General features: G+C 39.4%; 2 protein-coding genes across 2 annotated transcripts; one reads left to right on the top strand and one right to left on the bottom strand.

The window, feature by feature from the left end:
• Window positions 1-7,943: 7,943 nt before the first annotated feature.
• LOC131223449 (uncharacterized) lies at window positions 7,944-14,571 on the top strand. Its single transcript, XM_058218876.1, has 3 exons — window positions 7,944-8,414; window positions 12,076-12,240; window positions 14,297-14,571. Exons 1-3 carry the CDS (start codon window positions 8,115-8,117, stop codon window positions 14,393-14,395), a joined length of 564 nt encoding a protein of 187 aa, XP_058074859.1. The 5' UTR covers window positions 7,944-8,114; the 3' UTR covers window positions 14,396-14,571.
• Window positions 14,572-17,535: 2,964 nt separating this feature from the next.
• LOC131223448 (LRR receptor-like serine/threonine-protein kinase RGI5) lies at window positions 17,536-23,174 on the bottom strand. The gene is made up of 2 exons (XM_058218875.1): window positions 19,548-23,174; window positions 17,536-17,915 (listed from the first exon to the last, which is right to left on the bottom strand). Exons 1-2 carry the CDS (start codon window positions 22,387-22,389, stop codon window positions 17,536-17,538), a joined length of 3,222 nt encoding a protein of 1,073 aa, XP_058074858.1. The 5' UTR covers window positions 22,390-23,174.
• Window positions 23,175-23,704: the final 530 nt, after the last annotated feature.

The following is a 23,704-nucleotide window of genomic DNA, read 5'->3' as shown; positions in this document are numbered from 1 at the left end:
CGCGAGTAGCAGCGCTGTGCCATCCACACGTAAGAACACGTGTGGAAGATCGGAACCATTCATCTTGTTGGGAATAGTTTCAAGATTACATAATTTAAGCCTTTATCCTGTTTCATTGCTTAGATGGGCCACAGTCTATATACAAAGTAAACTGACGGTTAAAATTTTCTAGCCGTCCATTTGATTTGTGTGCTGTGTGCCATTACGAGTCCATAGGAAATAGCCTCGTTTTAAGAACGGAAATGAAGATGAGGGTTTGGGAATTACACGTGTTCCATATTCGCATGTGAGATGGTACGTCTACATGCGAGTGGAATTAGTAACATTGCAATGACAGTTAGTTAGGGAACGCGGTACGACCCGCCATTCCCGCGCTCTGCTGGGGTTCTGACCTGTCAACTTGATGGATAGGTTTTATCCACACCGTCACTCCATTTTTCCATATAATTTTAGATTATGGGCCTAAAATAAGCTGATCTAATACTTAAGTGGACCCACCACAGGAGGAAACAGTGATAATGACGCTCACCGTTGAAACCTTTTAAGGGCCCACCGTAATGTTTATTTACCATCCAACCTTTTCGTAAGGTCACGTGGACATGGACGAAGCGAAGACATAAATATCAACCTAATCCAAAACTTTTGTGACCAACCGTAGGCGTATGTTCTCCACCGTGTGGTCCACTTGAGCTTTGGATATACCTTATTTATGGGCTTTGGCTTATATCTAAGGATGTACATTGAATCCAGCGAGTCCAGAGGCCAGCTTGGCTTGCCTCGCCTACTAACTGACTTCAGCTCAAATTCGGCTTGGCTTGATCCTCAAGCCTAGCTAGTGTGCTCGGCTAGATTTGGTTAGTAGTTCAGCTCTTTCGAGCTGAGTTCGCCGTTGCGGCATTTTCACATACACTTGAAGACCTTTAAAATCTCACCGTATTGAGAAAATTACCACGCTAGGCCTCACCTTTTATCCAGTGTCTTTCACGAAGGATCCAAAACTTACCTTATCAACTTAGACCTTATATGTACGAACTGAACATTCGAGGATGAAAATATCTCTGCTTCCTATATCTATGGTTACGGTTATAATTCCTAGCGATAGGTTTATAGAAACGACAAATCACTTTTAAGAGCAGGAGTCTTTTTATCCGCAAATGTTCTGTCCATAAATGTAAGGTCTAAGTTGGGAAGATAAGTTTTGGATCTTAGCAAAAGACACAAAATAAAAAGTGAGGTCTACAATGGTAATTTTCTCCATTGTATCTGAGACATCAATAATGGTTTTACAAGTATTTTATTAAACACCTTCTAAGCAACATAAAAATCAAGAAAAATTTGGTGTTAGTTTCATATGCATACCTTCCTTGGCATCTACCACACTTCTTTGTGTCATTTTATCAAACACTTGGTGAGCAACGTCAGTATCAAAGTAACTAAGCCACCATACTGGATTGATCCAAGTTCAATTCGAGCCGGGTTTGATCCGAGTCAAACCGGGCCAGCTCAAACTCATTTTCGAGCTCCAAAAATCAGCTCAGCTTTGCTTGAACTCAACTTCGAATCGAGTTTTTTTGAGTCAAGCCGAGCGAGCTAGGTTCATAATCACCTCTACTTATATCCTTCAAATAATATGCCAATGTATAGACCGCGTAGATAAAACCCATACATCATGGTGCCCCTCACAGCCCTGGATGAGTGGTTCTTATCTCACGCACATGGGTAGTGTTTCCCACTCAAATCCAAATTACGTACACCAGTTCTTTTGGCCCCTATCAAAAAAAAAAAAAAAAATCAGATTTTTTAATCATTTCTGTCAATTATTTCATCCTGAATATACTGGTCGGCATATAAATACAACAGTGGATCCTGTGCAAAATTAACGGTGGGAAATACCATCCCATCTGTTTCCTGTGGTATGGCCCACCTTCAATTATTAAAATGACTCAGCGTACCAGATGGACATGGTGGATCTCACGAAAGTTCCAACTCATCCGAATCTTCAATCAAAGATATGTCAGAACTTCAGCAATTATGACTCCTTTAATTTCGATTACTCCTTTAATCCACTCCCAAATCAAGAGAGTCGGACCTATTCACCACGATGTAGGCGAGTGGCAACTCGATTTGGGCCCCACCAAGTTGGAACGAGTCATCCATACCGATAACCATGACTATTATATATTGAACGCTGAAATCCATCTATTATAAATTGTAAGAGTACATGGTATTCCAAAAGCGTACTTTGACTTCCTATTTCACTAAAATATTTCTCTCACCGAACTGATAGAGAGTGGAAGGTCTAATCTACCATTAACATAGAAGAACTGGAAATCTCGTATAGGAAAGGAATTACGCTTATAAAAAACGGAAAAGCTATCTATGGTACTATATTTCTGAATTCCAATCTGATCACCAGTTATGTTACTTTAGGCATGGTATAAAATATTAGGCCTAGGTGGACCATGGGATTGGAAATAATGTACATGGTGATGTCCACTCTCTGAGCTGTTTATTTCAGTGTGGCCCACTTAAGAATCAGTGATTATCCTGACTTCTGAACCCCAAAAGTAAATGTTTTTTTCTTTTTTTAACATTTAATGGTTGAAGAGGATTTCATATAATCATTACAATGGGCACTGTAAAAAAATCAATGGTACTCATCTCTATCCCAATTATTTCGTTTAATGTGGCCCATCTAAATCACAAGTTAGCTTAATTTTTTTTGTTTCGTGAGCCTAACATTTGGATTACATGCCCAATGGTCAAAGTAGATTTTACACACACATTATAGTAGCTTCACTAAAACTTCAGCAGGTGCGTCTATTTAAAAGCAATTTGCCCTTTTGGATGGACGTGGATTGCGTCCTACCGCTGCCCATCTCTAGCCCCCCATGGGCAGTTCTATCGGCAGACCCACTATGATGTATTGGTTTATCCATGTCGTCCAAAGCTCGTCTAGGATAAGCACAAAAATGTGGCAGATCCAACTCTTAAGTGGATGTCTCATTTTTTTTTTCAAAATCTCATTTTCTTTGATCAAGCTTCTTAATTTATTTTAAAATACAAAATCTCAATTTCTATATAAAAATCTATATTTTTTTTCGAACTTCTTAATTTTATTCAAACTCCTCATTTTTTTTAAATGCTAATTTTTTTAATTCAAACTTTGATTTGACTAGTCACTTGCCACAATTGTGTTTCGGAATGATAAAGATATTGGGGGGACAATATTGATCAACAATATAATAGGCCATATCTTGTGATTCAATGGTCAGATTTCAGTGAAATGTAATCTAAAAATTTGAAGTTATTTACTCTTTAATTTGGATCAATCAGATTGTCCAAAATCTGTCTACATGTAGGCAAACTGATCATACCTATTTAAAGAGTGTTTTGGATGGATTTGATTCGTTTCGAGTTATATTAAACTGGTTTTTATTTTATATCCTAATTAATAGGTCCTGAATATATCTGGCCATTCAAATCAACCTTAGGATGGCCTGATCATAGAATTTGATCAATCTCATCATTATAAGTTTCGCTATACTTGGGCCATCATTTTTCACAAGTGAATCTGTGTGGGCATGAATGGTCAGAGTAAAAATTAGTAGATGTCCCTAGTAATTTAGTAAAATAATCTCAATTTTTTTTCCACGGATAAATCTTAATTTCTTTTTAAAAATCCCATTTTTTGTCAAAATGTCATTTTTCTATTAACATGGCCAAATTTTTAATCTTAACTTCTTTTTTTCAAAAATTTTAACAAAATCTCATTTTTGTTAACTTTTCAATTTTTCTCTTAAAATACAAATTCTGAATTTATTTTTTTTCAAAATCACAATTTTTTTTTTCGAACTCTTCAAAAATTTCACGATGCCAAATTTTTTTTTTTTCCTAAAGCACCATTTTGTTTTCAATGTTTCAATTTTCTTTTTCAAAATGACATTATTTTGTCAAAATCTAGGTGGTTTTTTTAATCACTATTTTTTTTTTTTTCAAAATCTCAATTTTTCTAGAAATTTTTATTTTTATTTTTCAAAATCACTATTTTTTTTGAACTCGTCAATTTTCCTTTCCAAATTGTTAGTTTTTTGTCAAAATCTCGATTTTTTATCTCATTTTTTCTTCAAAATTTCTATTCTTTTGAACTTCTCCATGTTCTTTTTTAAAATATTTTTTTAACTTGTCATTCTTATTGAACTTTTCAATTTTTTTTTGTCAAAATACAAAATCTCATTTTCTTTTTCAAAATATATTTTCTTCAAAGTTGTCAAAATTTCACAAATCTTTTTTAATCTTTTCAATTTTCTTTTTCAAAATATCATTTTTTTTTCGAAATCTATTTTTTTAATGAAAATTATTAACTTTATTCAAACTTCTTAATTTCTTTTAAAAGTCTAGATTTTTATTAAATCACTTTTTTTCAAAATCTCAAATTTTCTCCAACATTGTTAATTATTTTATTAAACTTCTCAACTATTTTTTCAAAATCATAAATTTTTTTGAACTTCTCAATTTTCTTTTTCAAAACATCAATTGTTTAATGAAATCTCGATTTTTTTTAATCTCAAAATTTTTTCAAACTTCATTTTCTAAAATTTTGAGTTCTAATAAAATACTAAAGATGCAAAGTGAGAATTTTCATGTGATATTGCGAAGCATTTAAATATCAGTTTTAAAACAAATATATATATATAATTAATTAATTAATTAATTTCCACTTAATATAAAATTAAAAAATAACTGATGCATTCAATCAATTAATACAAAAATGATCTTAGATACAAATAAATACAATTAAACCACTAAAATTCTATTAAAAACACTTCTTAGGCTATAATAAAGTACAATTTTCCACCAAATTCTTAAAAAAATAAATAACACAGAGGTAGGGGACAAAAGTAAATTTACGACAGATCTCTTATATCTCTTTTTAATCTTATGTATAATTGAATTCAATTTTAAATTTAGAATTCGATTTTCGGAGAGACTTGTGTTAGAGTAACATGGGCCCATTAGATGTGGGTACGACAACTAAGCTCCACGGCCCACTGTTATGCCAGTGACACCTTCTTCATCTATAAGGAGTGCCCCTAGCTGTTAGGACCTAGGGCCAAAACTTAGTCCCATCTACAACTCTAGTGGGTCAAACCATAGTCACAACTTAGTAGGGGATGCCAACCATATGCATTTGTGCTGATTCTGATGTGGTGTGTATATTTCAACTGTAGTGTTCGTTAAGTGCACTTCACTTGAATGAACAAACACTAAAAAACTCAGACCGATCCAGAACTCAGATCAGCCACAACCACTTGAACTCACATGTTTTAGGCATGATTTCACATTGTTTCCCATGATGTGGCCCACTTGAGTTTTGGTTCAAGAGAGAAAGCTCACATAATGCATATAGTTGTAAAGTCACAGTGGGCCCACAGAGTGTGTAAAGTTAGGGAGGTAATCTTAACAATTTCAGGCCACTCCTTCCTATGCCCTGAAATAAGTGAGTTGGATCTTTGAGCATAGGAGCTTATCAGGAATGGTCCATCCATGGTGGGTGGTGGGACACAATAAATCAATGGCCCAAGTTATCATGGGGCCCACTCTGGAGAATTGAAACCCATGAAAACTGTGAAAAGCATGGCATGGGGTGTTTATGGGTTAGGCTAATGACTAGGTTGATTAAGTCCATCTAGGACGTAGGTTTGTGTGCAAATTTGGAATCCATCAGATCTGGATTCAGGTCCTAGGCTTATCGGATTTAAATCAAAACCACCAGAGCATCACCCCAACAACTAGGGTTGGTAATGGGCTGGGTTTGAGCCCAGTCCGACTAGGTATGGACTGGCTCAGTATTTAGGCTCAAGCCTGGCCCAGAAACATTTGTTGGGCTTCGGCCCATTCCAACCCACCTTGTTCAAAAGTTTATAATCACCATTTGTGATTGGAATTTTCCCAATCTATCAGGTCATCAAGTGGGCCACACATGCACAAATAAATAAGAGATTTAAGAGGAAGTAAACTAAACTCTCCATTCAATATATGGGGGTTGCCTCACCCAGGATTAGAATGGCATATTAGTGGTAGGAATATGGATTCTCTGCTTGGTGCAGGACAGTGAATCCTGTTTATTGTAATGTGATTGGGCCACATCATCACATTGCATTTAACGCAGCATTGTTGACAATGTAGGCTAATCATAACCAAACCTCTATCTGCCACGAGCAGGAGAATCCTGTTTGTTGCAATGTGATTGGCCCACATCATCACACACTGCGTTTAATGCGATACTATTGACAATGTCAATGATGACAGGAACCAATCACAATGCAAGAAAATTAGATTTTACTACTTTTGACTAAAAGATTAATTGGGCCATGCATGCTAGGAAACCAAGCCTGGCCAATGTACTAAACAATTGTGATAAATCTTATTCTCTACAATTTCTCTATGCAATTTCTTAGCTGATTTTCAAATTTTGATTTGTTTTCTCATAATATTATTGGGAAAATTTGGTTGAAAGTGAAGTTATTTAAAAATATTTATTGTCAACTAATAAAAAATATTAAAAAAATTCAATAAAATATTTATATAACAACCATTTCAAGTATTTTCTATTCTTAGAATCAATCCTGCAATGATATCGTAATAAAAACATGATATTTGAAAATATGCTGATAGGGACAAGATTCTTTAATGTATTTCTAGCCATATTATCCTTGAATTTTTTTTCAACCTCACCCAAAGTCGTCACACCGGGCTAAACTAGTCGGGCCCATGCGACCCTTAGGGCCTGTTTGATTTCAAGGGAATTGGAAAATACCCTTGCAAAAGTTCATTATTACCTTTTTCCCTGTTAGGATTTTCAAATGCAAATCCACCTCGAAAATTGGTTCAAAAAAGTTGACTTACATTTGTGGACCCCTCAGTGATGTGTATGACATATCCACACCGTTCATCTACTTTATTAGAAGATTTTAGGGCCTAAGTCTAAAATTGATAAGGGATAAACACAAAAATCAGCTTCAGCCAAAACATCTAAGTGCCACAAAATTTTTATACGGCAAACATTAAATTTCCATTGTTTCCTGTAGTGTGGTGCACTGGAGCTTTGGATCTACCTCATTTTTGAGTTCATAGCCTAAATGAGGCTGACATACAGGATGAACGGTGTTGATATATCATGTACATCACAGTGGGCCTATATTCCTTTCAAAGCCATCCTCGATTTTAACGCCAAAAGGCTACGCCATCGAATCAGCGCACAGGAAACGAGGGAGAATTCGCTGGTAAGTAAGTTTTACTTATTTCCCAGCTAATTCCCACTTACTTCACAAATCAAACAGGCCCGAGGGGACGCGGATTGAGCACCATCCCACTTGCTAAGAATGGACAGGGGTCTCAGGGGCCACCGTGATGTATGGGTTTTATCTACACTGTCTATACATTTTTTTAATTTCATTTTAGGATACAAGCCCAAAAATGAGGCAGCTCCAAGGCCCAAGTGGACCATGCATTGGGAATTAAACACTCACCGTTTAAAGCTTTTTGGGGGCCTCAGAAGTTTTAGATCAAGCTGATATTTGTGTTTTACCTTCATCTAGGTCAATATGACCTTATCAACAGAATGGAAATTAACCATCACGGTGGGCCCTAGAAAGGTATTATTGGTGGGTGTCATTATCACTTGTGCTTTCAGTGGTGTGGTCCACTTGAGCATTGGATCTGCCTCATTTTTGAGTATTGCAAAATAAGTGGATAAAACCCATACATCACAGTGGCCCTTCAGAGCCCCCTGTCTTGACACAACCCGGATCCATAAAGGGTATGCAATCGGGTCAGAACCGTGTAGACCCTTACCCAACCCATTCGCACAGCCGCACCTCAAACGGTCACACCCAAGTGGCGGGGAATCCTATCATCTTTAGGATTCTCTTTTGCTCTCTTTCTCACTCTCTCTCTCAGCCGAAGCGAATCTGGCATTCAACCTTTCCTTTCCTTTTTTGAAAATGGTCCCGCCTTCTTAATCCTCATATAGCATTCCATCGGAATGTAGAAACCCTACGAAAACCAACCTCCTCTCCAACCCCCTCTCCTTCAATCCTCTCTTTCCCTCCATGGCTTTGGACGACCACATCGAACGGATTCTATGGACTGAGCAAGAAATCTCTGACCGAGTTTCCCAACTCGCTTCTCAGATTTCCGACGATTTCAAGGACTTCCCATCTCCCCCTGTCATCGTCGGCGTTGCCACGGGTGCGTTTATGTTCTTGGCCGACATCGTAAGGAAGATCAAGCTTCCCGTAGCTGTCGATTTCGTTCGTGCCGAATCCTATGGTTCTGGAACGGAATCGAGTGGGGCTCCGAGGATTTCTTGCGACGTTAAGATGGATATCAGCGGAAAGCATGTTATTTTGGTATCAATCTCAAGCTCCCCCTTTGATTGCTTATTGAGATTTCTGTATTTACTTCTATATGGTTTTTTGTTTTATCGGTTTTCTGCAATTTACTTTCACAACACAAGTAGCAGATATCCCAACCTTGGTTTTTGTAACTGTGTCATAACGATCACTACAACGGTATCAGGGCAACCCTTCAGCCCTTTTACACTATGGTGGCACGAAAATGGCCTGCATCGTGACCATGGTTCGACTCTTAGTCTGATTGTGGCCTTACTAGAGCTATGAACATGTATGTTGATTCAATCGATATCTGGTTGCTTATTGTTATATGCCGATGAGCTAATTTTTTCTCAATCGTTGCTTGCATATCATGGTTTGCATATCCGATTATGGATGATTACTGGGTCCTCATAAGAGGACATGTAGCTAGGTGATGCAGGGATGAATGTGATGAGGTTGAGCACCGTCTTCCTCAAGGATAACTACTCCGAATCCACGGAGCTTTCCTCACAAAGACTTCTCGAATCCACGAGGAAAAAGCAAGAAAAATAGAAATAAATTCTATAAAATTCATAATTTGATTGATGATTGAAATAAACGAGTTCGTAAACCTTTAAATAGGTATACTAAACAATGGAAGAAATTTTAGAATCAAACTACAGCTAAAACTCTTAGAATTCGCAACTTACTATAAATAGTAAACTTACTATTTATAGACGGTCGTGATGCCTACTAGTGCGCAAGGTTTCGGCCAAAAATAGTAAGTGTCTTATTTGGCTTCACAATGCTGTTCTCCTAATTATTATAAGCACTTTTCATGTTGGGCGCAACTCCTAAAGCCCAACGGATGAAGAATTATAATCAAACTAAAACTTACTATTTATAGTAAAAATGGAATTAAAATAGGGAAACGACCGTTGATCTGATGGTATTTTGCAAATCCGGCTTGCGCAACCTGACTAGCGAATTGGGTGGCTAAAGTAGCTCGTCCTACACCAAAATCATATATGGTACGCCGAATAACTCATTCCAGATTGCGAGATACGCCCGATTTAAGGTCTAATGGTCCGGATCACTTCTGTCGTCGACTGGGCCTTTTCTAATCTATCTTGGCCATGAAACTGTCTGCGACCCGCTCTACATCACTAGGGGATGAATCCATTTGTCATTGAGGGTGTGGCATGGTTAGCCTATTAGCTGTAAAGCTCATGTTGGGGAATAAGGAAGTGGATGCCTTATCTAGTTGCCAACTTGCATTGGGTTCAATTATGCGATTGGAGTGCATAAAGGAGTAACCCATTAGGTTGAGGCTTTACACTGGACATGTCCTTGATCTCACTGTTAGATTGTCCGTGGACTTGATAATTAACTAATCATAGGGATAATCATTCACCGTTTTGATTTAGACCAAGTTCTCGTCACCTCTGATGGTGGATCTTGTTGTTTTGGATAGATAAATGATAGATCTTGAAGATCAGGAGGATCTGTAATGAAAATCACTTCCTTAGCCTTGTCGATAATCGGCACGTTGGATGGATTTAATTTCCTTTGTTAACAATCGAATATGTCTCATGGATGTTGATTAATGATGAGTAGATGCCAATTGTTCCAAATTCTTGTCCTTGTGAAAACAAGTATTTACAAAGTGAGAATTGGATTTTCCACACGAATAAGAAAATGAATTGGATTTTTCATTATTTTCTATATATATTAATATTAATATTACAATTAGTGACTTAATTATTGGTATTGATGATGTATTGCACCCTTGGGATATAGAAACATATTAAGTATCATGTGGGAAATATTGCATGCATCACGTAATGTTTCGCTGTTTTTGGGAAACATTGGGAAATTGGTCGAAGTTTTCAATGAAATTTCAGGGGATGTTAAAAAGGCATTATTATAAACGTAGAACTCAAAAGGTCACAAAAAAAAAGGTATATATCATAAATTTTCTTTGTATGAGGCCCTAAAATATTCATTGTCGGATTTCCTCAAATTTTCTTATTTTCTCCAGATTTGAGAATCAGAGTATGGTTGATGTTAAGATCAGTCAACACTCATAAACACATAAATATTAGATGTAAATAACATCTGGTTGATAATAAATAAATAAATTATTATTTTTAATTATGTTTTGATATTTTTAATTAAAAAAATATATTTTTTCAAATATTCCAAAAGGTTCCTTCAATCTGTAGATAAGCCTCCAAGTACTCTAATGTGATTTTCCACGTTCTAATGTAAGTTAGGTGAAATGGGAAATATTTAAATTTTTCCTAAAATTTCAATTTTCTCCATATCCATAAATTGGAGGTCAAAATCCATGTTTGAGCATCTGCAAAACAGGCAAAATCATGGATTATGAACTTCATTCCACTGCTTCCACATGATTTAAGGAAGAAAAAATGGTTTAAATTCGCAAAAACTCATCGATTTCGTTTCTGGCCACCCACTCTTCGATCTTGATTTCTACACCCAAGTCTCCTTTTCCTCCCCAAACAATTGAAAAGGAATGGTTGAAATCAGCTTAGGAAGGAATTGGAAACAAAAAATTTCAGCAAAATACCAGTTTTTGGGGATTTTCTTTTATAAATTTTTTCAAAGGGGATTAATGCTACTGATTTATTGTTAATACATATCGATAGCATTGACGATACATTCTAATTTATAGCTATGATATTTACAAAATATCTCAATGTATCAATATTTCGGTGATACATTGTAATATTTTGGGAAATATCAAACGGTACTTGGGGGAAACTGAACTTCCGATGTGTTTCATACCGCCCAGGTGCGATATCGATAGTATCAGCCGGTACTATCAATACTTAAAATCACTGATTACATGTATGGAAATTGGAAATTCTTCTTCTTCTTCTTTTTTTTTTTTTTTTATTATTATTATTATTAAAATTTTTAATTAAGGAATTTGGAAACTATCATTGCAGGGAGATGAGAACTTGAATTTCTCACCATATTAGAAATTGAACATGGGAAGACTTCCCGGCTTATTAGGAAGTGACGGGATTGATATAGGCATCTTTTCAAAAAATTTCACGTACCACAGAACACCAACCCAGCATACAGTTTCTTTCTAAATAATGCCCACTATTCTAATTGTGATGTGCAATTTGAAACCGCCTTATATCTAGATGTGGTTGGGGTGACTTGCTTTTCTTGTTCCTGCATGTGTACATACTGCTTTATGATGGAAAAATGTTCTTGAGTAAAAGCTTCAAGACTTAACTGGGCTGTTGCAACTCACTTGCTTCAGTTGGTAGCAGCAGACAGTGGTAAGTGATATGAATCACCTTACATAGGTGACTGGTAGACCATTGTCAGGACACTTTCTACAGCCGAGGCACATGTGTGACTTGGTAGTTATGTATGGGGGTGTATGCCATTTCACAGAACTCAACAGAAATTTAGGTAAATTTGTTGAGGAAATTGGTAAATAAATTGGTGATTACTGTTTTAATTCTGTACTTTCTTGCCTCTCCTCCTCTGCCCTTTTCTCCTAGTTGTTTTGAAATTTTCATAGGTTATCTATGAGAATGGACTTGGCGCAACTTGATCAAGTCAGCCTACAGTATTGGGTCATCAGATCTTTGCATAATTGACTAAATTTTCTATAAACCCTGCTCTTCTCATGATTATTTACTTGCCTTAGGTGGAGGACATTGTAGACACAGGAAATACTTTATCTTGTCTCATTTCTCACTTGGAATCGAAGGGAGCATGCTCTGTATCGGTTTGCGCTTTCCTTGATAAACCTTCAAGGCGGAAAGTTCATTTCAAGTTAGTGGGTGAAGGAAAGTTTTACCGTGGATTTGAGGTAAGAGTTCCTTTACTGTTTTGGACTCTTAAGTAGGCTCTTTTTTGTAATGATACTGTAAATGATGTCTCTTTTTGGAGGTTTAACATGGTTCCTGATGTAGCACTTGTTCATGCTGGCCCATAATACACATCTATTAATTAGGAAGCGCTTTTGTTATATATGAAGTGATGCAAATCGGATCTCAGTGAATTTTATTTTTTATTTTTTAATTATTATTATTATTGTTTTTTTTTTTTTTTTTGTATTTCAAATCTAACTCTATTAAAAGGATGAATTGCAGTGAAAATGGCGCTGCCCTCATTTTCCATGTTTGTAGGGAGGCAAATGAGGGGGCTGACTCTATCACCAAATACGGGGTGTCATGCCTTGACATCTATGTTGGATTTATTTTTATTTTATAGATTATGTTCTTGCTTCTCTTTGTTCTTTTCAGTTCATTTATTTGCATCATGAGCAGTGAGAGTTGGTTTGCACATTATCTCCCACCATTATGGGAGTAGGCATTTTGAAAAGTGCTTTTAGCATCAGAATTTTCAAACCTGCGGACCACTCATAGGGAGGTTTACATTGCAGAACTGCAGAGCCATCCTAGAATCATCATAAGAGCTCCCACATCGGAAGATCCAAACCCTCCCACATCAGAAGATCCAAACACTACGATCAATGGTGTATTAATATACAATTAAGAAAAAAGGACAGATCAAAGGGCTTGGATCTTTCAATCTGGGTCCCATATCGAGTTGGGCAACATTAGGTCAACAGTTTGGATCAATGAAACATGGACCTCACATGTATGGAAATGAAGGCATCAGCAAACTGCATGTTTTCTGATGCTTGAGGCCCTATTATAATTCTTCATAAGAAACCTCTAGCATGAAGGGGACAAATTCAGAAAATGACGTTTATGATATAGGTTAGGTAACAAACCATATATTATGCTAAGCTACTGTTCTTGTGGTAAATTCGTTACCTAAATGTTTATGTGCAGCGCACACACCTGCTTGTATTTTATGATGTAACATCTCAAATGACAGTCCATTGGATGTTAAACTCTCCTGCAGAAATTGTATTCTGTATTTCAGCAGTTAATTTTAGCTTGGAGTGGTCTTGGAGTGGTCACGGATCACAGCCATCAGCTATCATGATAATGATGATCACCTTCTTAGCATTCTCCCAGAAATCTGCAGTCTGCTTTCAAGTGGTAGATTGGCAAGGGTTTTATGTTCGGCTGCCTGCCAGACATCAACCTTCCTCTTTTACCCAGGCTCTTGGAACTGGCTTTGCAGAGCTTCACATTGACACCACTCGCATGCTAAATGGTTCTGCCCAGTACTAATCCCCAGCTGTACTATGCATTTCTCAAAGGGCAAGCGAGCAAAGTAGGGTTTTGGAGGGTAGTTTGCAGGAACTGCTTCGAAGCACAGGGAACACAGACACATGGGGGGTCATGTTGGAGCAGTTGGCTTCACCAAATGGCAGGAAGCCCACCTATACATGAACTATATACTACTCACATTCCAACACAGCCATACCCCATGCTGCACCTCAGCCCAACTATTTTGCACTACATACACAAGTCTGCTAAGCACATTCTCCACCATTGGATAAAAAAATGGAAAGGACATGCTCAAGTATCTGGCTGCAAAAACTAGCAGGGAGCCCACCAACGCATGTTTACCAAATACAACTCACATGCCAACACAGTCACACTGATGTACCATTGCCCTAGTATTTCACGCTACCCACAATGTGGAATTTGTGGACTGTTAAGGTCTAAAGTATCCAGTGTCAAATGAGCCTGCTAAGGCCTCTCTTATAACCATCTACTGTTAAGGCTTTCAATGGTCTAGGCTCGGGCCAAGAAAATCAAAATTTTGAATACGCCTATATTGAACAGTTCAAAATCTGGGCGGAAGACAACCCCAGGCCTGGCCTATTGATAGTGCCCTATCCACTGAATTTTATATTTGGAATCTTACTATAATGAAGTCATTCTTGATTAATTCTAACTGACATGAAAATAGGAAGATCTCATTATTCTCTCTGTGTGCAGTGCCCAGACTATTTTGTTGTAGGTTACGGCATGGACTTTGATGAACTTTATCGTAACTTGGCCTATGTTGGGATCTTGAAGCCTGAATTATACAAGTGATTTGATATGTTAGTATGTTATTACATAACATTATTCATATATTTTAAACAGATTTGTATTGGGTGATGGTGTGATGCAAATGATACATTCTGTTATAGAACAATAAATAAATGCAAATGATACATTCTGTTATAGAACAATAAATAACAAAGCATGTGGATGTGTTTCTAGGCTTTCATGTATGTTCGGTCAGACTTACTGCCAGAAGGCTTCCTCTTCAAGTGAAAGAATGTTTTTTTCTCCCAGCTTTCTATTTTAATCAGATAAGAGGTTTGTCAAGCAATCATGAGAATTCCTGTTTTGACCGTAATTGGCAAAATAGGACGGATTATAGCTACCCTATATAGCTGGGACAAGATAATGCTAATGATGATAAAATCTAGATATGTTTGCTTGCTCATCTCTAGCATCTGTCCTGTACATGTGGTGATTGTTGAGAGTGACGGAACTGGTCACCACCACATGCATGGGCCATAGTCTATAAATCACCGGTCATTGAACCATCTTAGCCATCACATCAAAGGTGTGCAAAAAAGGTTAAAAAAGGAGCCATGGTCCACATTCATTGGGTGAAATTCACCAAGATCAGATGCCCCTGTTGTCTATTCACTGTGATTTTGGGGGACATGATCCATTCAAATAGTGATTTCTGCATTCAATTGAACACACTGAATGATAGGGTGCTTGATAGCAGTGCAAATGGGTTGGGCAGGTCAAGGGATGTTCTAGAGCCAACCTTTTTAATTTTATTGGGTCTAGATATCAGCCCCAAACCTGACCTATGAATATGTTGGTTGGATCCAACTCAATATAAGCTGGATCTGGTTGGGTCAGGGTTGTTTTAGGTGAAATTTGGACCAAAGAGGGTCTGGATCTGGAGTCTGGACACAGGTACGGTCTGGGTTAAGTTTGCCTAATTTCGAATCCCAATTTAATGTAGGCTACTAGACTTTCTTCTAAGCATCCTACCACAGTTTTTTCTTGGCCAGGTTTTTAGTTTTTAGTTACCTGCTTGACTTGAGGAATATAAAAACAAAATCAACTATCTTTATGATGTTTGCTTACACAAACTATATGAGGTGATTAAATAAAGTGTAAGATATATTAGGAGTTGGATTGGGTCAGTTCAGTCTGGGCTGGGTCCATTTTTGAGTGGTCAAAACCTTAACCCATTCACAAGTTGGGTCTAAGGGCTTTTGAGAGGTTCTAGACCTGACCCATTTGATGACCGGTGCAGTGCTTCGAGCCAGACTGACCCAATGGGTCCCAACTCAGTTTGAGGCTCCCTTATTGGGTCAGGGCTGATGGTCCATGAGGTGGATCTGACCCCTTTGCACCTCTAGTGCTGGCAATATACCATAACAAAGATGCTGGTTGCCTGCCCTACTGTACATGTGGCACCTTCCTCTAAGTTCCCTACCAAATAGCAGAACCTAGCATAGATTGGTCATATCTCCAAAATCAGATTTTAATTCAATGCTCCCTACCCATGGTCCATTGCCATTTGTTTGTTGATTTTGGACCCATTACTACTTTTTCTTTGTCTATCAGATATCCAGCAACCAGCCAGTTTGGATCAAACTTCCAATGTACTTCTTGGGTTATGAATTCATCTGTGGTGGGTACCACTGTTTGTGTGGTTCAAATTTGAGGTACATAAATTTGAGGTACATGCCACTCCAACAGTAGGTGAGGCACCCTGCACCATAGTTACAATATAGTGCACAAACCCTATGATTCCCCCAATTGAATCACCTGGTCCGGGTCTGGCCTGGACTAATTTGGACCGAGTCCAACCCGGTCACAAGTACTGAGTCGGGTTGAGTCGGCACCGAGTTGGGTCGTGTGCAGCAAGTATCCACGGGCTGAAATCACAACTCAAACCCCCCCCCCCACACACACACACACACACGAGTCGAGTCAGTATCCAGTTGGATTTCGGATCGAGTCGAGTCGAGTTACTGGGTGACCCGAACTCGACTCGGTTTGAGTTTGGATTGGATGAAGTTTACTTGGTTCAGATTGACTCACCCACTCAGTTCGGATCGAGTTGGGTCTGAACGAGTCGGACGAGTCGAGTTTGCCGAGTCAAGTCGTCCCATGCCCAACGCTACTGCAAATGTAGGTTCTACTAATTCCCAAATTGTCCCCATCAGATTAAACAAATAATACCCGCCGTTCTCTTATTATTTAAAACTAATCTGTCCAAAGGGTAGGATGCAGTGCTTAACAGGTTCTGTTCATTCCCATTTTGCCCCCGTCAGGATTAAACAATATTACTCTTATTCTCTCTTCTACAACTTCTGAGTAAGGATCTAGTGCCAACTCTAGTAAGCCATCAATCTCTTACTCTTGCCATTGTGGACTATGAGATGTAGATCATTCATTTGTTGGGCCCTACTGTGGCTGGACCATATGCAAAAGAAATGATTAGATACAATGACCATATCTGATACATCCATTTTGTACAATATCCAATCTGTACAAAAGGTGGGCCAGACCTTGAGAATCACCTGATATGATCCACTCAATGTGTGGGTCACAAAATCAAAATCTATGGACGTGATGGAATTACTGTGTACTTATGCATCTCTGTTGTACGTGTGGCACTTATGTATTGTAATCAGGACCATTGATTTGGTGGGGCCCCAAGTGGATGGATCATCCAAGAAATCAAGGGAATTGAGTTGCTGTAGGAGCCATCCAAGCAGTGGCCTGAAAGGGAGATAGTTTGCTCAGAAGAGATCAATGGTTCATTCTAATGGGCAAACCTCACATAAAATGGATTTGTCAGTGATGTTTGATCCCTGGAGTTTTGGTATACACCCATGAACAGTGGCCCATCAGACCGACAGTCCTGATCATCTCACATGTTGACCATGTGTGTGACAAGGATGGAACATGGAGATATAAAAAGCAACAGAAAATGGAAAGAAAAATCCATGCAGGGATCTTCAAATCAACCACATTTCTAGAACTGTACAACATGCAATATCCAACCTCTAGGTCAGCCAAACGCTCCCTTCCAACTTACCAGAATCTTAAACTCCTCATTTTTCCATTGAAAACAAAAGAAAATCATTTTCAATGCATTTGCAGAACACAGTAAAGAAAAAAGGAGAAGAAAAGAGAGAAATCTATTAGCTCTGGCTCACTTGCTTTATGAGAGGCTGTGAAGTCTTACCCCATTCTTCAGGTGGACTCTTCACTTCCATCAACAGTGCCACCACTTCCTTCATGGTGGGCCGCTCTGCTGGCAATGAGTTAACGCAGAACATTGCGATCCCGAGTGTTTGGAGCATCTCCTGCACCATCTGGTCAGGCAGGCCTTGGAGTTTCGAGTCCAACACATTGATGGCGGGTTCGAAAGTCCCCATCTTCTTCTTTACCCACTCGACAATGTGTAGCCCATCGCCGACCTGTGGTTCGATAGCGCTGCGACCGCTGAGTATCTCTAGCAGGACGACCCCATAGCTGTAAACATCGCTCTTTTCTGTAATGTTCATGGTGTAACCATACTCTGTTGAAAATCAATACAAGCAATACATCATTAGTGGATTTGCTGCATATGAACAATCATGGTTCCTGATTGAGATTGGAAGTAAATCAAACATGGATAAATGTGATTCATCGAAAATTCTTAAATGGAAGTCTCCCATATGGGCTAATCCTTTTCCTTCTATAGGTGGCCAACAAATAGACAATCAAGAAGGAAAGCAGCATTCATCGGAAATTCTTAAATGGAAGTCTCCCATATGGGCTAATCCTTTTCCTTCTATAGGTGGCCAACAAATAGACAATCAAGAAGGAAAGCAGCAGTGGTCTAAATGATTTCAATCTCCTTTAAGAACTATATGATTATCATCCCAAGCTCTAATGAATCACATGATCGAGTCTATCACATTATGCATGGGTTTTCGATTCTGATGTGGGGCATATGCTTCAGTAATCCCAACCATTGATCTGTTCCATCCCACCAAGGATGGACTATGCTCCGAAATCCTCATTTGTTGGACAATCTAAACCTTTCAATTTGTGGCATACAAATAAATTGTCAAGAGGAGAAATACAGCGGTCCACATTCAACTGAAAGTCCTGAGATTGGTCGCTGAGATTTTCCAGTCTGGTGATTCTTGAGGCATGGTCCACCCATGATGGAACACCAAAAGAGTAATGGTCTGGAATACTGAACCATGACACAGTTTCAATATGGGAAAACCAAGTTCTCATCAACAACCAACACTTGCAAAAGAGTCGAATGATCAGTTATCCTGTACAAAGCTGACACAGCTTAAAAGAGAAACCCTGATAAGTAAAAGTGCAAGGAAATTGATGAAAGTCTGTGCGGAAGAGTGGACCCTCAGGATTTGACGTTCTACACAATATGAGACCTCCATGAAGCCAATGGGTCCAACGGTCCACCTAACTACTACTGGAGTAGATGGGTCTAATCACCTCTCTAATTTTATAATATAGATGACATCGGATTATGATCTACGACTATAGAGAGAAAAATGGATTTAAAAAAAAAAAAAAAAAAACTAGAGGCTAAACCTCATGGGACCCACCCACTAGTGATTTGCCCACAAGTGGGCCCCATAGGCCTATGTCCAACAATTGAAACAAGAATTTATACACCGAGAACAATCATTTCAAAATAGAAATGGGTTGAAAAACTGTGATACAAGTCATGAAGAGGTAGAATCCTGCAAAGTTACTCTGCTACTGAAAGACTTTTAAGGCTGCGTTTGGATGCGCAAGCGAATCACATTTGAAACATTTTGTTTACTCTAGAGGAAATTATAGTGACGATGTTCCCTTCTATTCATACCAAGGGAATCTGCAATAGCCTTTTATTGTGTTTTTCTGGTCCAACTTGAAAGTAACGAAATTGCAATTTCGAGCCCAGACACTGAATGTGAATGCTAAGGGAGAGAACTACAATTTGGTTATATATTTCCACTTATTTTAGACTGATAATCATAATTCAATTTGATAGTGAATCCAAACACAGCACAAATCTCATTGTGTTAGTGAAATTCTAAGGCCAAATCAATGCAACACAAGCTATAAGTAAACAGAATTTCTTGAAACATTTAAGTGTGAAGGGAAGAAAAGAAAACAAGCAAAACCATGATGAAGAACTACTTGCCTGGCGCTATATACCCATAAGAACCCGCAACTCTGGACATGGCATGGTGGAAATTCGGTGAACTCATCAGTTTTGCCAGCCCGAAATCCGCCAAATAAGCTTCGAACTTTGAATCCAACAATATGTTATTGCACTTCACGTCTCTGTGAAGAATTGCAGGCACACAGTCATGGTGTAGGTAAGCTAGACCTTGTGCTGACCCCACTGCAATCTTATACCTTGCTTCCCAGTCCAGGCTCCTGTTTTCCTGCAACAGCTGCTGCAAATTACCGTTCGAGATGTAATTATACAAAAGGAGCTTCACGCATTTGTTCGAACAGTAACCCAAGAGCTTCACGATGTTCCTATGACGGATGTGTCCAAGAATCTGAATCTCCGAAGCAAAAGCATCAACATGTCCATCATCCTCCTTGCTCGATTTCCAAAGCTTCTTGACTGCGATCACTTCCCCATTCGGCATCTCAGCTCTGTAAACGACCCCTGAACACCCTTTCCCAATGACATTCTCATCTTTCAAGCAATCCAAGATGCTGTCGACAGTGAAATTCAGCTTCTGAAATGGGGTGAATGTCCATGGATATGAGAAATCATCGGCTGCTCCCATCGACGAAGATGAATCCAATGAATTATCAGCTGCTGATTTTCTATTTCTATTTATTAGAATCCAAGATGCGAAAAGGGACATTGTCACACAACCCAGAATCAAACAGACCAAAGCCACTATTTTCACAGCTTTAAGCCTTGATCTACGGACGAGAGTAGAAGAACAGATGGACCCATCAAGAGATTGGCATAGATTTGGATTCTGAAGGTATGCATTAGCTGATAGAGTCCGGAAAAATGGCGTTACTGGAATCGGTCCGGAGAAATTGTTGTATGAGATATTCAGAGAAGTAAGACTTGTTAACTGACCCAAAACCCTGATTCCTCCTAACAGCGAATTGTGTGAAAGATCCAATGACTGTAACTGTGTCAAACCTGAAATTTCCTCAGGAATTTTGCCTGTGAATGCATTTGAGCTCAAATCCAAGCTAATCATCAAGCTCGTCACATATCCAATCTCAGCAGGAATAGGCCCAGAGAGGCTATTGGAGCTCAAATCAAGCAATGTCAATTTCTGCAAGTTCTGTATGGATTTCGGCACTGACCCAGTTAATAGATTGCTGTTAAGATTCAGCTTGTTCAAGTAGCTTAAATTACCAAAACTTGACGGTATTTCCCCAGAAAAGTTATTGTGGCTAAGATCAAGCTGTTCTAGATTTATCAGCTCACCTAACTGAGCTGGGATTTCTCCAGTTATGTGGTTGTTGTGTATATCCAACAGTTCTAAAACCGTAATGCTTGCAATCTCAGTGGGCAGATTCTCTGAAAAGTGGTTTGTGTACAAATCCAAGAAAACAAGATTCTGTAATTTTCCAATCTCTTTAGGAATCTGTCCAGAAAGCTGGTTCTCTCCAAGCCTCAATCTCACCAAAGACTGGCAGTTTGAGATATTTGAAGGCAACCCACCTGAAAGTGCATTCCCCAAAAGCAGAAGCTTGCTCAGCTTCTTCAATCCAAACAGCTCTTCTGGGATAGACCCGACAAGGCAGTTTTTGGAAAGATCAAGAGCATACAGTTCAGTGCAGTTTCCGAACGAGGCGGGTATGGTTCCAGATATGGAATTACCCCACAAGAAAAAGCTCTGTAAAAACTTCAAGTTACCAATCTGCCATGGAATAGACCCAGATAACATATTCTTATCAAGCTGAAGAGCTGTTAGGCTAGTGCAGTTACTCAACTGCCATGGAATTGAACCTGTCAGCAAATTGTCCGAAAGGTGAAGCTGTTCCAATACTGTTAGTCTTCCGAACTCACCCGGGATTTCGCCCGAAATCTTGTTTGCTGAAACGTCGAGAATGACCAGCGACGAACAGTTGGAAAGCTCGGCTGGGATGGGCCCAGAGATTGAATTACCCCATAGAAGCAAGCTTGTAAGCTCCTGCAGCTTACCCAACTCAGCCGGGATCGAACCGGCAATCTTGTTGGTGTATAAATACAAATTCCGCAGCTCAGAGCAAGAACCCAATTCAGGCGGGATCGAACTGGAGACTTCAGTGTTGTATAGAGCCAATGTCTGAAGATTCATAAGATTTCCGAATGTGGATGGTATTGGGCCCAAGAGGCCAGTGGCGGCTGCGCCGAAGGTGGTGAGATTGGTGAGTGAGCCTAATTGGGCTGGGATTGCACCAGTGAGGAAAGGATTCCCGCCAATTCGCAACTGCTGGAGGGAGATTAAAGAGCCGAATTGTGACGGTATCGATCCATTGAGGAGATTGTCTTGCAGGCAGAGGATTTCAAGTGATGAGAGGTTGGAGAGCTGGGGAGGGATGGACCCAGATAGGCGGTTGGAGTTGAGGAGGAGGAATTGGAGGGAGTAGAGAGTGCCCAGCTGAGGCGGGATTGGGCCTGAGAGGGAATTGGAGGAGAGGTCAAGGAGGCGGAGGTTGGAGAGGAGTCCAATGGATGGTGGGATGGTGCCAGAGATGTTGGAGGAGGAGAGATTGAGGAGTTGGAGGGAGGAGAGGGAGGTGAGCTTTGGAGGGATGGAGGTGAGGTTGAGGAAGGTGTTTGGGAGGGAGATTGAAATGACTCTTCCTTGTGGGGAGCAAGTGATGCCTTGCCATGTGCATGGGGTAGGATGAGATGGGTCCCATGATGGGAGGAGAGAAGATGGAGAAAGGAGAGAAAGAAGTGCTTGGCCATCAGGGGAGAGGTTGGAGGATAAGGTGGTGGTGAAGGACAAGAAGAAGAAGATGGCCATGATCATGATGGTGGTGATGTGGGGTTGGGATTTTTTCATGTTGGTGGGGTTTTTTTTAGTTGGGTGGTGGTGGTGGTCAGTGGATGGTTGGTGGTGTTATGGTGGTGGTGGTGATGTTATGGGTGTGGGAATGTGGTGAAGATGGTTTTTGAAGTGAAGGAGAAGAGAGAAGGGAGCATTGCATGTGATGGAGATGGGGTGGTGGGAATGGCAATGCTTCAGGTTTAAGCTAGAGAGTTAAAAGAATGCATGTGGAGGGAAGCTGGGGTTGGAAGGGTGAAAAAAATGAGGGTGGAGGGTGTTTAAGCTAGGAAACACTTCTATGGTAGTTCACCACCATTTTTAAAATGGTGGTGACACATCCTCCCTCTTCACATTTGGAGCTCATGTGTAGCTATCCATACTATCCAGTTTGTGGGGCATGGTGTGGATGGATTACATGTCTAAAATCACACTCATTGAGCAATCCTAACCATTCAAATAGTAGCTAGAAAACGCATGGTTAAAAGAAGAATAGGAATTAGTCCAAATTCCATTGGAAAATCAGATGGTTACTATCATATTTTATGTGTATGTTTTCAGCTGATGCTCCATCTACGATTGGTTCAGGGGTTTTGGACGGTCTGGATTTCTATAGAACTATTCATGTGTAGGGTTGAAGAGAGTCACCACCACTTTTAGCATGCTGGTGACCTATTTCTGTAGTTTGAACATTTTCACCACAAGGAGCTTTGGTTGGTTGTTTTATGATGTGGTGAAAATCTTACTAAGTTTTTCATTGGTAGTGGTGATGGTTGGAGTTAGAGTTAGTGAAAGTTTGTGAAGTTGGTTAGTGTTTGAAAATTGTGGGAAAAATGTACTTAAACGTCACTGCTCTATGTAAGGTTTGTAAGAGTGCTGGTGCTACTCAGATTTTTAATTTGCGTGCCGTTAGGGAGAGTAGCCGATCTTCTTGTTCTCATGTGTGCCAATTAGAGAGCGTGGATGAGATCAGAACGGTTCATTATATGTGGGCCCCCCTTGTACGTTCCATGGTCCAAAACTAGGGGAGAAATGGATGGCTAAGAAAAAATGATTGATGATCACGGTTAAGTTGACAAATCTGGCTCATTTAACGACCAAACCTGTCTTATTTTTTACCAGAAGGAAAAAACAGTGGGACCCACCTTATGAACGGCCCGGATCTTGTACGTGTCATATTGCGACGGTTGGGTAGCGAGTAGCCATAACATTGCTCTTTTCATTTTTCAATGTCCCGTTTTCCCGCGACTAAACATCACGGACGCGGATTTCCAGCGAAAGAATTTCGCAGGAAATTCCTGCGAAAGGATTCTCGGTGAGAAATCCAACCCAT

Source organism: Magnolia sinica, chromosome 13 (assembly GCF_029962835.1).
Source record: "Magnolia sinica isolate HGM2019 chromosome 13, MsV1, whole genome shotgun sequence".
In the NCBI taxonomy this organism is placed as follows: domain Eukaryota; kingdom Viridiplantae; phylum Streptophyta; class Magnoliopsida; order Magnoliales; family Magnoliaceae; genus Magnolia; species Magnolia sinica.
This window is presented reverse-complemented; position numbering and strand designations above follow the sequence as displayed.